General features: G+C 40.5%; 1 protein-coding gene across 1 annotated transcript in view; it reads right to left on the bottom strand.

The window, feature by feature from the left end:
- Nucleotides 1-13,671, bottom strand: part of PolA2 (DNA polymerase alpha subunit B) — a 73,639-nt gene that overhangs the window by 16,313 nt on the left and 43,655 nt on the right. The window contains exons 4-7 of the mRNA XM_080277740.1: nucleotides 9,270-9,488; nucleotides 6,236-6,409; nucleotides 1,503-1,658; nucleotides 1,258-1,372 (exon numbers count right to left, since the gene is read on the bottom strand). Of these exons, the coding sequence (XP_080133866.1) occupies nucleotides 1,258-1,372; nucleotides 1,503-1,658; nucleotides 6,236-6,409; nucleotides 9,270-9,488 (664 nt within the window). The remainder of the gene's footprint in view (nucleotides 1-1,257; nucleotides 1,373-1,502; nucleotides 1,659-6,235; nucleotides 6,410-9,269; nucleotides 9,489-13,671) is intronic.

Genomic DNA, 13,671 nt, shown 5'->3' with positions numbered 1-13,671 from the left:
GCTCGTTTTTTGTGAATAAACAGTGAATATACTGCAATACCTCGCCTCTAGACCACATGGGAATTTACAGTGTTGTGCAGTGTTAAGAAATTTGAACTTATGAGTGCAAAGGATCAACTGTGGAGTGCAAATTGGCAGTTTAAACTGGCAGTTAGCACTGCAGTGGTGCAGTTAAGAACAATGTGCAGTGTTAAACAATTATAACTCACAGTTCAAAGAATTAAGTGCAGCACAACACTGGATTACTGTACGTGCTTCAAGAGCATTTTCACCACTGCCAAAACCTTAGAAAGGCGCCACAAACGTGATATGAGTACCCTGGCTGAGGTACAGTCACTTCTAATTCCTCATTCTTTGGTTCCTTTTCATGCTTTATGCCCACTATTGGTGTGAACAGGGTCTTAAATAGGTTTAAATAGGTGCTATGCATGTCCGGTAGGGAGTTATTTAGGTGGCTTTCAAAGAGTTATTTAGGTGGCTTTCAAAGGTAGGCTGGTTAGGGTCCATAAGTACCAGTCCAGGAGGCTGGTGCCCACTATCAGGACAGGACCACTTACGGACATGCCTTTGGCTCTATTACGTCAGATAGTGGAGGGATTACTGTACTGTATTGGATGAAATCTCTGGATGAGTGTAGTGACGACAGTGATACGTTGTTAGATGATGACAGTGATGGTTCAGATGCTGATTTACACCTTATCTGATTGCAAGATTGACACTGACGACACAGTGCGACCATAACACATAGTTCGCGTGGCATCACTGGACAGGGAATATTCATTACTTCACGGACCTGTTTCAAAGGTAATTTTTTTGTTTGCTATATTGTGTTATATACCATTGAACTCGGGATTTTTTTCTCTATCTTTTGACAATATTAATTTTTTTCGAATATTTTTTCTAACTATTCACTTTCATCTTAAATGTCGGGACCAACTGCCTAGCCCCGGGCTCCTACACTCCTCATGGGGCAATGTAATTTGGATGATGGGTGGATTTTCTAAATATTTGAAAACTGCCGCACACAGGCTGTACATGTAAACAAACACTGACACAGTGAATGGGATAAGCATTTAAACCATTTGATGTGTGGGATTTCCATACTTTTTTATATTTGGAGAAAAAAAAAAAAAAAAAAAAAAAAAAAAAAAAAAAAAAAACAAGCACTGAAAAGTTGCCCAAATACACCAGGCAAATAAGTTCTCTGAAATAGATAGATTATCATTTCAACCCTAAATTAAAAGTAAATACGCTTACCTAAACCACTGGTGATACTGACTGGATCTGAAGGAGGTGGCAGGATTTTCCCAGAAATTAACTCTTGCACCAGAAGTTTGTTGCCCGTAGCATTCACACCCCTGATGCCTACAATCTAGAACAGTTTAAATTAATGTCAATAGTTTTGCTTCTCAGCATTAAAGTTAATTTTGTACAAGATTACCACTAGATTAATAACTGATAGGAATAAGCAAGTATTCATTACAAACTGTGCAATGCTGTACCTGTCCTGGAAATAGTGAGAACTGTTTAAGGCTGGAAAGGTCAAGAGGTACAGCATCACCCGCAGCTGCTTTACGTGAACCTTCCAGTAACACTGAGGCTGCATTTAGATGGCCCACACTGTCACAGCATATACGTCCAACTGCAGACACAGTTTCCTATGATGGACAGAATAACAGTAAATCTCAGACAAGACAAGAATCTTCCAATTTCAATAAACAAGCACTTACCAGAGGTGGCCAGAGGCAAAGTAGTATTACTTCATTATTTACCTAAAGTAACAATGAAAAGTGGGGTACTTTTGAAGAATTATTTTAAATTCTGATATACTATTACTTAAGTACATTTTTCTCATAAATAGAACTTTTACTTTGTTACATTTCTGAACAATGCAGTCACAATGTAACATTTTTAACATCCTGGCGAACCTCAGTTTAAAGGCATGCACTCTAAGAGTGGAAAATGACAATAAAGAAACCGAAAGATGTGCAGCCTGACCCAACAACCAATGACTAAGAAGTTATGTTCCTCTGCTTAGAGAGAGAGAGAGAGAGGGGGGGGGGGAGATTTTTTGTTTTTCCAAAGTGAAAGGTATGGATGTTGAAATTTTGCACATTTTTTTTTTCCAATTAAAATTAGCATTAGGAACCAATATAAGTTTCATTCACACTTCATATGTATGTTAAAATTTTATCAACCAAAATTAGGTAAAGAAAAATATAAGGTGAATTGCATCAGTAATGGCATGGGGTTCATTAGCTAGGTCTAACATGGTCAAGGATGCAACCACATGTGGGTCAAGGACACAGGCGCTCAGTTCCCATCTAGGATTGCCAAAACAACACATGAAGAGGTGCACTGCATATCACATATTATTTACAAATAATACAACACTGAACAGGAGTGTAATCAAAAGATCGAGTGAACAATAATGCAGGTACCAGCTATGTGCATTCCATGTATCCTTTCTTTTATGATAATGTATTAACACACCTTCATTCTTTCCTCGTCCTTCTGCCTACGGATGACTTTACATTCTTCTGTATTTCTTTCCTTCATTCTTTCCTCCTCCTTCTGCCTGTGGGTGACTCTACAATGAGTGACATGCCAAATGGTTTCCTGTACTCCAGGAAACCATTTACTATGCTGGGTGGTAACCAAATAACCAAATGTTGGCACCCGGTGGTTTAGTGGGTAATTACGGCACTCCAATCGGACTGAGCCAGTGAAGGTTTATATCCAAGGGATGGTTGGGGTTTATTGCTCACGTAATGCCACTCAGGGATGAGTGAGGCTAGTCGCTCTCATCTTAACCCCTAAGATACGCAATTCGATCGCCCATACCCGTGTGAAAATCTGTATATGAAGCCAATTTTTTTACTCAGACAGAAGTAAAAAGTGTTAAGCCTAAAGTTTAGAGCCTGAATTTACAAACCTTATGCTGCAAACCAGAGCATTCTAGACCAACTGGTTACCAAGCTATAGACTGTCAAAGATCGTCAAAAACTGACACTGGCAACCCTTGCATATAGGGAGAGAGAGAGAAAAAAAAAAATTGCACCAACATTAATTTTGGTATTATAGAATGAAAGCTCTTGATTTTACACACTATGAAATGTATATATCATTCTCATATGTCAAATGTTTACTACGTAGCCACAGCAAGGAAGTAGCTGAAGGTGGGGAGAGTATGAAAGGGTGAAGGGGAGAGAATGAGGAAGGATGGTGGGGAGGAGTGTGGCATGGAAAAATCAGCATTATAGAGTTGGTAGGAGGAGCTGTAAGTCCAGTCACAGTCGAGGGAGGGGGAGAGGGAACAAAGGTATTGAGGTAGAGGAAGGTGGTGAGTGTGTGGTGGGGGAATCACTCCTCCTCCACTATGGGTAGGGGCCCAGATCCTCCCCCCTCCCTACTCAGGACTTAGTTCTTATTGGTTTGCATTGATATACATCACAATCGGGTCAAAGCCTAGTGTCAGCAGTTTTTTACAACAGCTCCTCTATCAATCCTATCAGGCATCAAGCCAAATTCTGAAAAAGGATCGATCGATCCTATTAGTACTTTAGGGGTTAAATGTCAGGGCCAACTTGCCTAGCCCCAGGCTCCTATGCTCCTCATGGGTCAATGTAGGATTGCATGATGATGATGATGATGATTAACACATGCATATACTGTATCAGGATAACTGATCATTTGTGTTAACTAAGTAAAAGGATAATGACAGCTTTCAAGAGGGTATGAATGAAGAACTGAATTACTTGCCCAATATTCACTTATAATCATTATGCTTGGAAACAAAAATTGAAATGAAAGAATGCATGAAATGTGAAAAATACAAGAAGCAGATGTTAGACCACATATAATGGGCAGCAGCTAGGAGGATAGTATGTTGCTGATTAAATGAGGACTCATTTCAGTCTCAATATTCGTATCGTATTATTTATAAAGGCTCTACCATGCTTGCATGTATCGACCTTGATCACCTAATGGCAACTCTCCATACTGCTCGATCTGTGGCAACCTCCCTATTCAGTCTCTTATCCCTGAGGTCACACTATGACCTAGTCCCAGGTCTTTTTCAGTCTGCCTCTCACAACCCTACCCAGACACTTAACACTTCTCACCTTCCTCACCCCATCTCCACATGCCCAAACCATCTCAATCTACACCTCATTACAACACCAATATACTCAAGTCCCAGCCTTCTGCTTCAACTGTTCAATTGTAAACCTTGCCTTCCCAGGAATCACATTCAAGGACACACTACACATCCATCCAATTATGGGCATTTCATCCCCTTCCTTTACTGCCCAGGTCTCACTACCATATAGCATTACACTCCTAACACTTGCCACATACAAAGATCTCTTAGCACAGAGGGAGAGCCCTCTCAATGTCAGGAAAGGCAACAGCTCCCTCAACTTCCTCCAACTGCTCCTTACCCTAGCCACAGTCCCACCTCCAGCATACAACATGTCCCCCAAATGACAAAACTCTTCCACACCCAACAGATTCATCAGCAAGATTAATCTTTTCATGTCTGGCATTCTCTACATGCACTCCCAGACACACTGCACACACAAAATCAGCATTATCTTACAGTCTTCCTCTAATAATACCACTACAACTTATATGCACCCACTTATCACAAATACTCAACAAGATGGAGCTATTGTACTCCCCACACCTTTGTGGCAAACTGCACATGACCGCTCTCTCTCTGCTTTGACAGCACGGCCACCAGCCCTAGGTATCATCCATTTTGTTTTATCCGGATTTACTCTTAAACCAGGTGCCCCATTGCATCTCTCCATTTCCTGAATCTTTTCTCAGCCTCACTTTCATTTTCTGCAGTCAACACCATTTCATCAGCATACATCATCTCCCCCAAGAGTCCACCTTTGAAGTCACATGAAGATTCAAGCATCATGACAAACAATGTGGGGCTCATGATTGATCCCTGATGCATGCCAATATTCAAGGAAAACTCATTACTCAAATCTCCATTCACTCTCACCTGGGTGCGAGCACCCACATACATAGCCATAACCACTCTACCCAGCCACTTTTCAATCCCAAGCTTTCTCTTGTCCATGTCACCACCTCCCTAGGGACTGTCAAAGACCTTCTCCAAATCAACAAAAAGGAAGTGCTGCCCCCTTCTCTTTCCTATATATTTTTCCTGAAGCTGTCAGACACTGAATATGGCATCACTGGTTCCCCTGCCTGGCCAAACTGCATCTTTCAATATTCACTCATTCCTTAATCATATGTCTGGGGCTCTCTCCATTACCTTCAATATCTGGTCCAAAAGCTTTATGCCTCTATAATTTCCTCTTTCCAGAGCATCACCCTTCCCCTTGTACACATCTACAGTCATACTCTTCAGCCAATCATCTGGGACAACACACTAATGTAACTGTAGTTATCAAATCAGTAACAAACCCACTCCTATTTCTGCTGAGGCCTTCAGCATTTCAGCAGTCAACCCAGACACAGCTGTCGCCTTCCCCAACTGCAACCTGCCTATTGCCCTGATCACAGCAACAGCATCAATCAAAGGCCAGGAGCCAAAAACTGGATCTGATGACTCCAGTCAAACCCCTCATTCAGCAACCAGTTATAACATTCTCTCCAGGCATCTGTAATATCCACACTCTCTTCCACTACCTTTCCTTTATCATTCTTCACACACTCACCTATTTATTTATTATATTATTTACATTGCCACACCATAACTACTTACAGTACATGTTGTTATTTACAATCCAATGATGAGCAATTATTATAATACTGTATATTCAAATGGGTTGTGATAATGCTAGATGTTGTCAAGGATGCATCTGTATCATTTTATAATCCACCTTAATTAGAGGCAGAAGAATTATGCATTATTTGTTAAAAAAAAAAAAAAAAAAAAAAAAAAAAAAAAATTATTGCATTCTAAAAGGTAACTTTTTATTAATGAAACAATGAATTCTGGAAACTTACTCTGTACTTCCAGTACATGTTACTGTCTTACTTTTTACACTTTGAGTTAAATATACTGCTTTCTACTTTTACTTTACATAAATTTTCAGCAGAATAACGCACTTTTTAAATGAGTAAACTGTCTGAGTACTGTGTCCAGCACTGTTTATTATCAAGCACTTTGAAAATAAATTTGACTGACAGTATACATGACTAATAAAAGCTTACAATTACAGTACTTTTGTAGCATTAACAATGAACTCACATGGGAGGCCATCCTGAGGTGTGCCGGTTCATCAGGACCCAAGAGGTTTGTCATCTGGTCAGCAAGGTCAGTGATGACATCATCCAATGCTTCACCAACATCACGCACTCTTTCAAACATGTGTTTATACGCCTCTGTCAGTGGAACGTCTCCACCCATAGCCAGGCAGCTCACCTGCAATCACCGAAGCCACATTAAGATGAGGGTTGGAGCTCCTGGGACAAATATCAGTCAGGGCAGACAGCATAAGTGTCTGGTGAACTCAAACTTACCACTGAATAATATAATGGATTCCATAGTCACACTGCATAGCATACAGTTACTGACGGTAAGTTACTGGAAATTCTTACTTAATTACTAGTTATCAAAATTAAGTCAAAATAACATTAGAATCATCCTTCCTTTTAAGGAACCCTCATACTACAATACTCTATATTTATCATGTCAGTAATTTTACATCATCCCTATCTCCCTTTCCTATTGGAGGATGGGGTTAGGTGGGGTTCAGAGAGCAAGAAAAAACCTGATCATGGGAGGATTGATTAATGTGCTCAAACATGCCACACACACATTCACTCACCATTCAAACTCGTGGAATCCCGAATTCACCTTATAAGTGGTGCTTCACATTACCTGTCACCCACAGTTAAACAGCTATCACTAACTGGGTTGTTGTTGTTGAATACTGCCAGTCTGTCTGATTGAGCAGACCCATCAACTGCAGGCAAGCAACCATCCTGAGGGGGGAGGGGCCATCCCACCCAGTTAACTGATGTTCCATTGCGGTGGACACCACCTCGCCACAGCAAGGTGCTGGGAAGAACATGAAGGTTTGGTTTCTGGATGCGTGCTGCATTTGCATCTCCACCCAGTTAAAGAGTACTGTAGCAGGCTCCACATCATCTCGTTATTGATTACAGTACTGTACAGTATATGGTTACCATCCCATGTTGTAAATGGATTTCTTTGCAAAAAGAAAATCATTAGGCTTGCTGTTCAGTGCAGAGCTGTCTGAAGTGGAATGAAGAGCAACAAAGCATAACAAGGACAGATGGGGGAAATTTGAAGATGGAAGGGCAGAGAGAAAATGAATAATAATGGTGAAGGAAGAAGTAGATAACACTACACAAAATGAGTGGGTGATAGTAATAAAAACTGGTGCCTTAGCAGTCTTACAGTTTTCTGTACAAAATTCTTCCAACCACCTCCATCCCCTGTTAGTTCCCTAGTTTCATCAACCTTCTTCCTTTGCTTCCTCTTATAAATGCATTTGGACTACCATATACAATCAATCATGGTGCTGGTGAGAGCTCCTCCCATGGTGGCACTGACAAAGCCAAGTGGCTCTGCTGCCTGGTTATGAAAACATCCCTCAACTACTTTCCTCTCCTCTTCAGAGGGGATGGACCGCAGACTGCAGCTCCAACTTAATACACAAAGTTCACGTTCAGATAAGCATGGGGTTGCAACAACAGTCCATCACCATCTTGGGCTAACATGCCTCTTTGCCACCTTTAAACTACTGTAGTTCAGATACATGCTTTGCAGCACTGTTTACACTCACTCTCTCCATATGGCCTATGGCCTACCATTAAGCACACACTCCAATTATAGTGTCTACTGACCTCATTATTCTGCATCATTCATGAACTGCATTATTTCTTATCCACTTTCTGCACTCCACATGCATTCCTTAGGAACTGTATTTAAACTCCTTGCACTCATGGCTTTTAATTTTCATGCCACACAGAAGTCTTGCACTCATGTTAACTTGGCCACAAACTCCATGCAACCCTCTCACGGTTGCCAAACTCAGTGCTCAATTTCGTATTATGGCTTTCAGAGCATCAGCTGTTTTCCTTCCCTGTACTACTCTACTTCCCTGGGTACTTTAGTCTGCACATTTACCTCTCTTCTATATTACCATACTCAGGTACTCAAACTCCTTCAACATTCAACCATCTCTATGTACCATTACATCGCACCAAGAATCAGCATTCCTCTTACAATAATGATTTTGCTTCTGACCACATTTACTTTCAAAACAAGGTGGTACGTGGTCATGACTATCATCCACTCACTTCATGTAATGCTGTATGTATCTTTCTTCACCTTTATCATTCTTTTTCTGTGTTTACCCTACTCTCTCCAACTTCTACCATCCTTCCTGTGACTCTTTATTACTCTTTCCTCCTTAGGTGGCTCTAAACTAAGTGACAAGCCTAATGGTTTCTTGTAACCCAGGAGACCATTTATAACACTGGGTGGTAACCATATACCCATATAACAAGGTGATGTGGAGCCTACTATGATGCCTGTTAACTGGGTGAGGAGACAAATGTAGCATCCATTTGGGAACCAAGCCTCCATACACTTTTCCGACCCTTGCTATGGTAAGACGATGTCTGCCACAAGGGAATACCAGCTCACTGCATAGGACAGCTCTGAAGGGGCAGTTGCATGCCTGTGGTTGATGGGCTGCTCAGTCAGACAGACTGGAGTTACTCAATTTCAAAGCTCACAGATATCCACAACATTCCACCAAACTGACAAGCTCCTTTTAACTTTCTCAAAAATTTTCACGATTTTTTTTTTTTTTTTTTACAGAAGATGAATAAGGGAAGGAAAATAAAAGTTCCATGCACCAGATTAGAATAGAGGAAGTGAAAAAAAAACCATGCACCCGATTAAAATGTCCTCAATTCGTTGAATATCTATAGCAATTGGATCTGAACCACTGTAATATGAAGTTTAGAGGAAACTAATCAGGGAAAGAGTTCCAAAGAGAAGTGGTTCAGGGAATAAAGGAATTCTTTCAGGCAAAAGTTCTGCTACAGGGCAATGTAAGTCATAACAATACCTCCCTCATGACACTACACTTACTCCTACACTACAGTAATTACTAAGTAGGAAACTGACAAATGCAAAGCCATTCACCATCAATTCCACCGACAAAACAAGACAGTATTCCATATTACATGAGCCCTTATATAAAAGCAAACTGGTAATGACTATCCCAACAAAATTCACTTGCCTCAGGGATAAGCTTTGAACTGGCAGTCCAAGTGGCCTTATTCACATCTCCAAAGGTAGCTACCACTCTTCCAGAGTTGGTCCTGCTGGAATACATCTGTGAGGGCATAGCTACACTTGCAGAAAGGGTGGCTGGGGAGAACTGAGCAGAGATGGAACGAGCTGGTCCAACATGCCGTTTCCTACTCGATCCATCCTCAGGGGCATAGGATCTCTTGTTCTGTAGGTTTGTGGGAAAATTACTATTACCAAAGTGTAATGAATACCACACAGTGAGTGTGTACGTAGTTTACATAATCACACTGTACATCCTGGCGAGGTGAAATCAACTTATGGCTAGCAGTGTGGCAAATACTGTAGTACTAGCAGCCATGCTGTGCTAAAAGCAAGTCCTTCTGTACAAGCACCAACATTAAATTATAAGCACACCCTTGCTTTAAGGAACTTTCTACTCAATCCATCCTCAGGGGCATAGGATCTCTTGTTCTGTAGGTTTGTGAGAAAATTACTATTATCAAAGTGTAATGAATACCACAAGAGTGAATGTGTACGTAGTTTACATAATCACTCTGTACATCCTGGCGAGGTGAAATCAACTTATGGCTAGCAGTGTGGCAAATACTGTAGTAGTAACAGCCATGCAGTGCTAAACGCAAGTCCTTCTGTACAGTTGCCAACATTAAATTATAAGCACACCCTTGCTTCAAGGAACTTTGATAGACCAGATATTGGATTTAACAGTCACTACAATGGCCACCAAGCTGCTGTCAGCTATTATGAACAACATCCATTAAATGGGTTGCAATTCATGTCTCCTACCCTTCCAACCTGGCCCAAAACTGCCCTCTCCACTGTAATTGCCGAGTTGTAAAACAGAATATAGAAATACTGTGGGGATGACCATCATCCACTCACTCGATGCAGTGCTGCTTACTGCTTCCTGCACCTTTATCACTCTATGTCTGTCCTCTCTCTTCCTATTTCTCCCATCTTCCCGGTCACTTGTTACTCTGCTTTCCCTTTCTGGAGGCTTTACATTGAGTTACAAGCCAAATGGTTTCCTGTAAGCCAGGAAACCATTTACAATGCCGGGTGGTAACCATATAACCAACCCATACATTCCCTATGTGTCAGCAAGTGGATTGGCAGAGGGCTAGTGCCCCTCCCCATAAAACAATTAACTCAAAAGACAAACGACCACCCCTTAAGGGATTATGGCATCTGGCTATAGACAGATAAATAGTAATACAGTACTGTATTGTACTTGTCATGGAGAAGTGTTATAAAAAGGATGAAAAATAAGCTGCATGGGGCAAAGTTAAGGGCCACATTAGTGTAAAATGAGTCTAGTCTTCATTTTGAGTACCAGAACATGCTATTGTACTAATCTATTTTTAAACATATGTTTGAAATCCCACATCACGGGTGGACCATCGGATATAACTGACAATCAGCTATATTGGATCATGCTTCCTCCCAGTTAGTCCATTATAGCAAAGGTCTACTGTATATGTATGAGCATGTATTAAAAGAAGATAGAAAAAAATGATGTACACTTAGAACTTTGTCAAGGGGTAATTTTGTAATACCTATTCCAGCCCATAATCCATCCTGGAGGTTCTGAAAAGGTGACAGGGACCGGAAACAGTGATTAAAGACATCTGACCTTCGTTGCATTTTCTTAAGGCTCACATATACCACAGATTACTGAATTCCTACAACTCTTAAGACCTAACACAGTGTTCTACATCATGCATGTAGAACATGCTGTCATTCTTTTTTCTGGAGATACATGAAATGAACCATCATCTAGCCAAGGCCATCTAATTCTCTATGACAATCTTTGCACAAGTCCCCTTCCCCCCATCCTGACATCCCCTTCACCACCATCCCAACTTGTCCTGTCCATCCCATTTATTTGCTGCCCCCCACCACCACCCCCACCACCACCTTTCCATTAAATTCCTCCAAGATATCTTGTGATTAACCTTTTAACTGCCAGTACTGCCCTACACAAACCCCATCATCAGAGGGTGTACCCTCCCTTCCTCCCACACCATAAAACACCACTCCACCCAACTGTTCCCAAAACCCCTCTCCACTTCACCTGTCAAAGATCCTACTTAACCTAAACTTATTTTTCTTACTACATAATACCTTCCTAGTTTAATCAACTTAACATACACGGGCGCACATCCAAGTGGTAAGGCTAATTTCACCTCCCTAACCTATTTTGTGAACAAGATAGTTTTATGGTTATACTCGTACAATAAGGTGATGCAAGCTGGACAATTGTGAAGTTTGGTAGTTTGATTAGAAAGGTTGTCAGGTACTGTATTAGGAAGATATTTATGATAGGACTGGTTAAAATGAGTATCAAGTGAACTGATAAGGTAAGCAAGGTTTACAGCATCATCCAAGATCACTCAAACTGAGCATTAGGTTTGTTTGTTGGTTATAATGCCTGACAAAATAAAAAAATAGACTGGCAATTTCAAAAAGTCTATCATATTTCAGATGCATTGGGGTTCAGTAATCTACATAAAGTAGATGCTCAATTTAATGAACACTGATTTAGTGGAAGCCCAAGATAATGGAATTATTTTTCTAGTATTTTTGGCTACTTTAATGGAAAATTTCCGTTAAATCAAGCATAATTCCATTAAAGATATTCCGTACACAACAATGCATTTTTGGGGTATTAATTATGGGTTCAGACTGCTGTGTGCAGCATTGAGTTTTAGCATAGTCTGCTGGGTTTGGGTTGGATATAGCAGAAAATACAGTAAGACCTCACTATAATGGACTAATTGGGGCCCAAGCCACTCCGAAAAATGCGAAATTCCTATAAAAGCAACATCCGGACTTCCCCCTGCTAACTCTAACTTTTTCAGATAGATCAGACATTAATCCAGAGAGCATAAATGGTTTTTAAACTGTTTTGACTATCACTGCGGTATTGTACTGTTATAACTTCACTACATTAATAAAATAATATAATACATATAATACTGTAATACTGTACTGTACACTAACAAACATGTCTTTTATTTGCCTTACTGTGGTGAACATAGCTGAAGTGGTCAGGCAGTCTGGACTGCTTCTGGCTTTATCCGACTTTTTCCGATATATAGGAATTTAGTCCGGTACCTCTTCAATTCCAATAAAAGCGAATTCCGGTCTACTGAAGTCCGTTATATCGAGGTTTTACTGTAACTTGAAACACAGGAAATTTTCCTTTATATTGAGCCTTGGTTACAGAACTCGATTCAGCAGAATACTTGAGATTATGGAATAGGGATTGGTTGAATTAGTTTGTTAAATCGAGCATCTACTGATATCTATCTCTATCTATCTATATACATACACAAAGTGAATTACCGTAAGAATGATAAATTTATTGTACCGGAAAGCTCCTTCGAAGTGGGCAGCATTGTTGGATATGTGGTCACAGATCTAAATTTACCTCTAACATTTTGAGTGGTAGTTCCATTACAGTTATCAAAGCCGTACTTACTACAAACATTAGCGGACAACATAAGCTTACCATCATAGCGAAATCCCACAGGTTAATAATGATGTACACTATCACTGCTAACAATTCAGAGTAAAATGTGATAATGTAGGCATGCATGATCAACTTGTGCAAATGAATGAAATCAAACCTACACCTGCAATGTAAGTGGAACCATGATTCTGCTCCCCCCCCCCCCTGCTCAGTGGGTTCGAGCGCTCTGACTGAAGGGTCAGAGGTTCGAGTCCACCCAAGGGTCATTGGTAAACGTCAGGAAGGGCATCCGGTCATAATGTGCTACACGCTTCAAAACCAAAGCCCTCTAACCAGGGACAACGACTTAGCCCTTATCGAAAAAGGGGGACAAGGAGTTGAAAAGAAAAAAAAAAATAAAAAAAAAAAATAAAATAAATGCCACTAAAATCTTTTTACGCAAGTAACTGCTGCAGCTTTGTCCACTGTCGGTAGATGAGTATGGATCTAGTCATGAGTTGTAAGACATGCACCAGAACCTTACCCACGAAACGCCAGTGACAAACTTCACTGAACATAAGAAGAGAGGATAACTGCAGTAGGCCAGTTGGCCCATGCTAGGCAGCTCCTAGAAGAGTAACTGCACTACTAGAAGAGTAAGTGGAACTAACTAGAATGTGATAAGGACAGCAAAGATGTAGAAGTATTCACTCACATTCTCAAGATTGGCTGTGAATGGGAGCCGCTTGTTTACACCTTGTTTAAGTTACTCAAACAGATGTCACCATAAACCACACAGTACTTCGAAACCTAGACTGTGATAATCAGTGAAAAATACAAAAACTATATGGAACTATTTCTAATAACAGTAAACTATTATGGCACAGCTTTCTTGGAAACATACAATTTCTAAAAG

Source organism: Coenobita brevimanus, chromosome 71 (assembly GCF_032717465.1).
Source record: "Coenobita brevimanus isolate Jiangsu-jjx chromosome 71, ASM3271746v2, whole genome shotgun sequence".
In the NCBI taxonomy this organism is placed as follows: Eukaryota; Metazoa; Arthropoda; class Malacostraca; order Decapoda; family Coenobitidae; genus Coenobita; species Coenobita brevimanus.
Note: the sequence above shows the minus strand (reverse complement) of the source record. Positions and strands in the feature narration are given on the sequence as shown.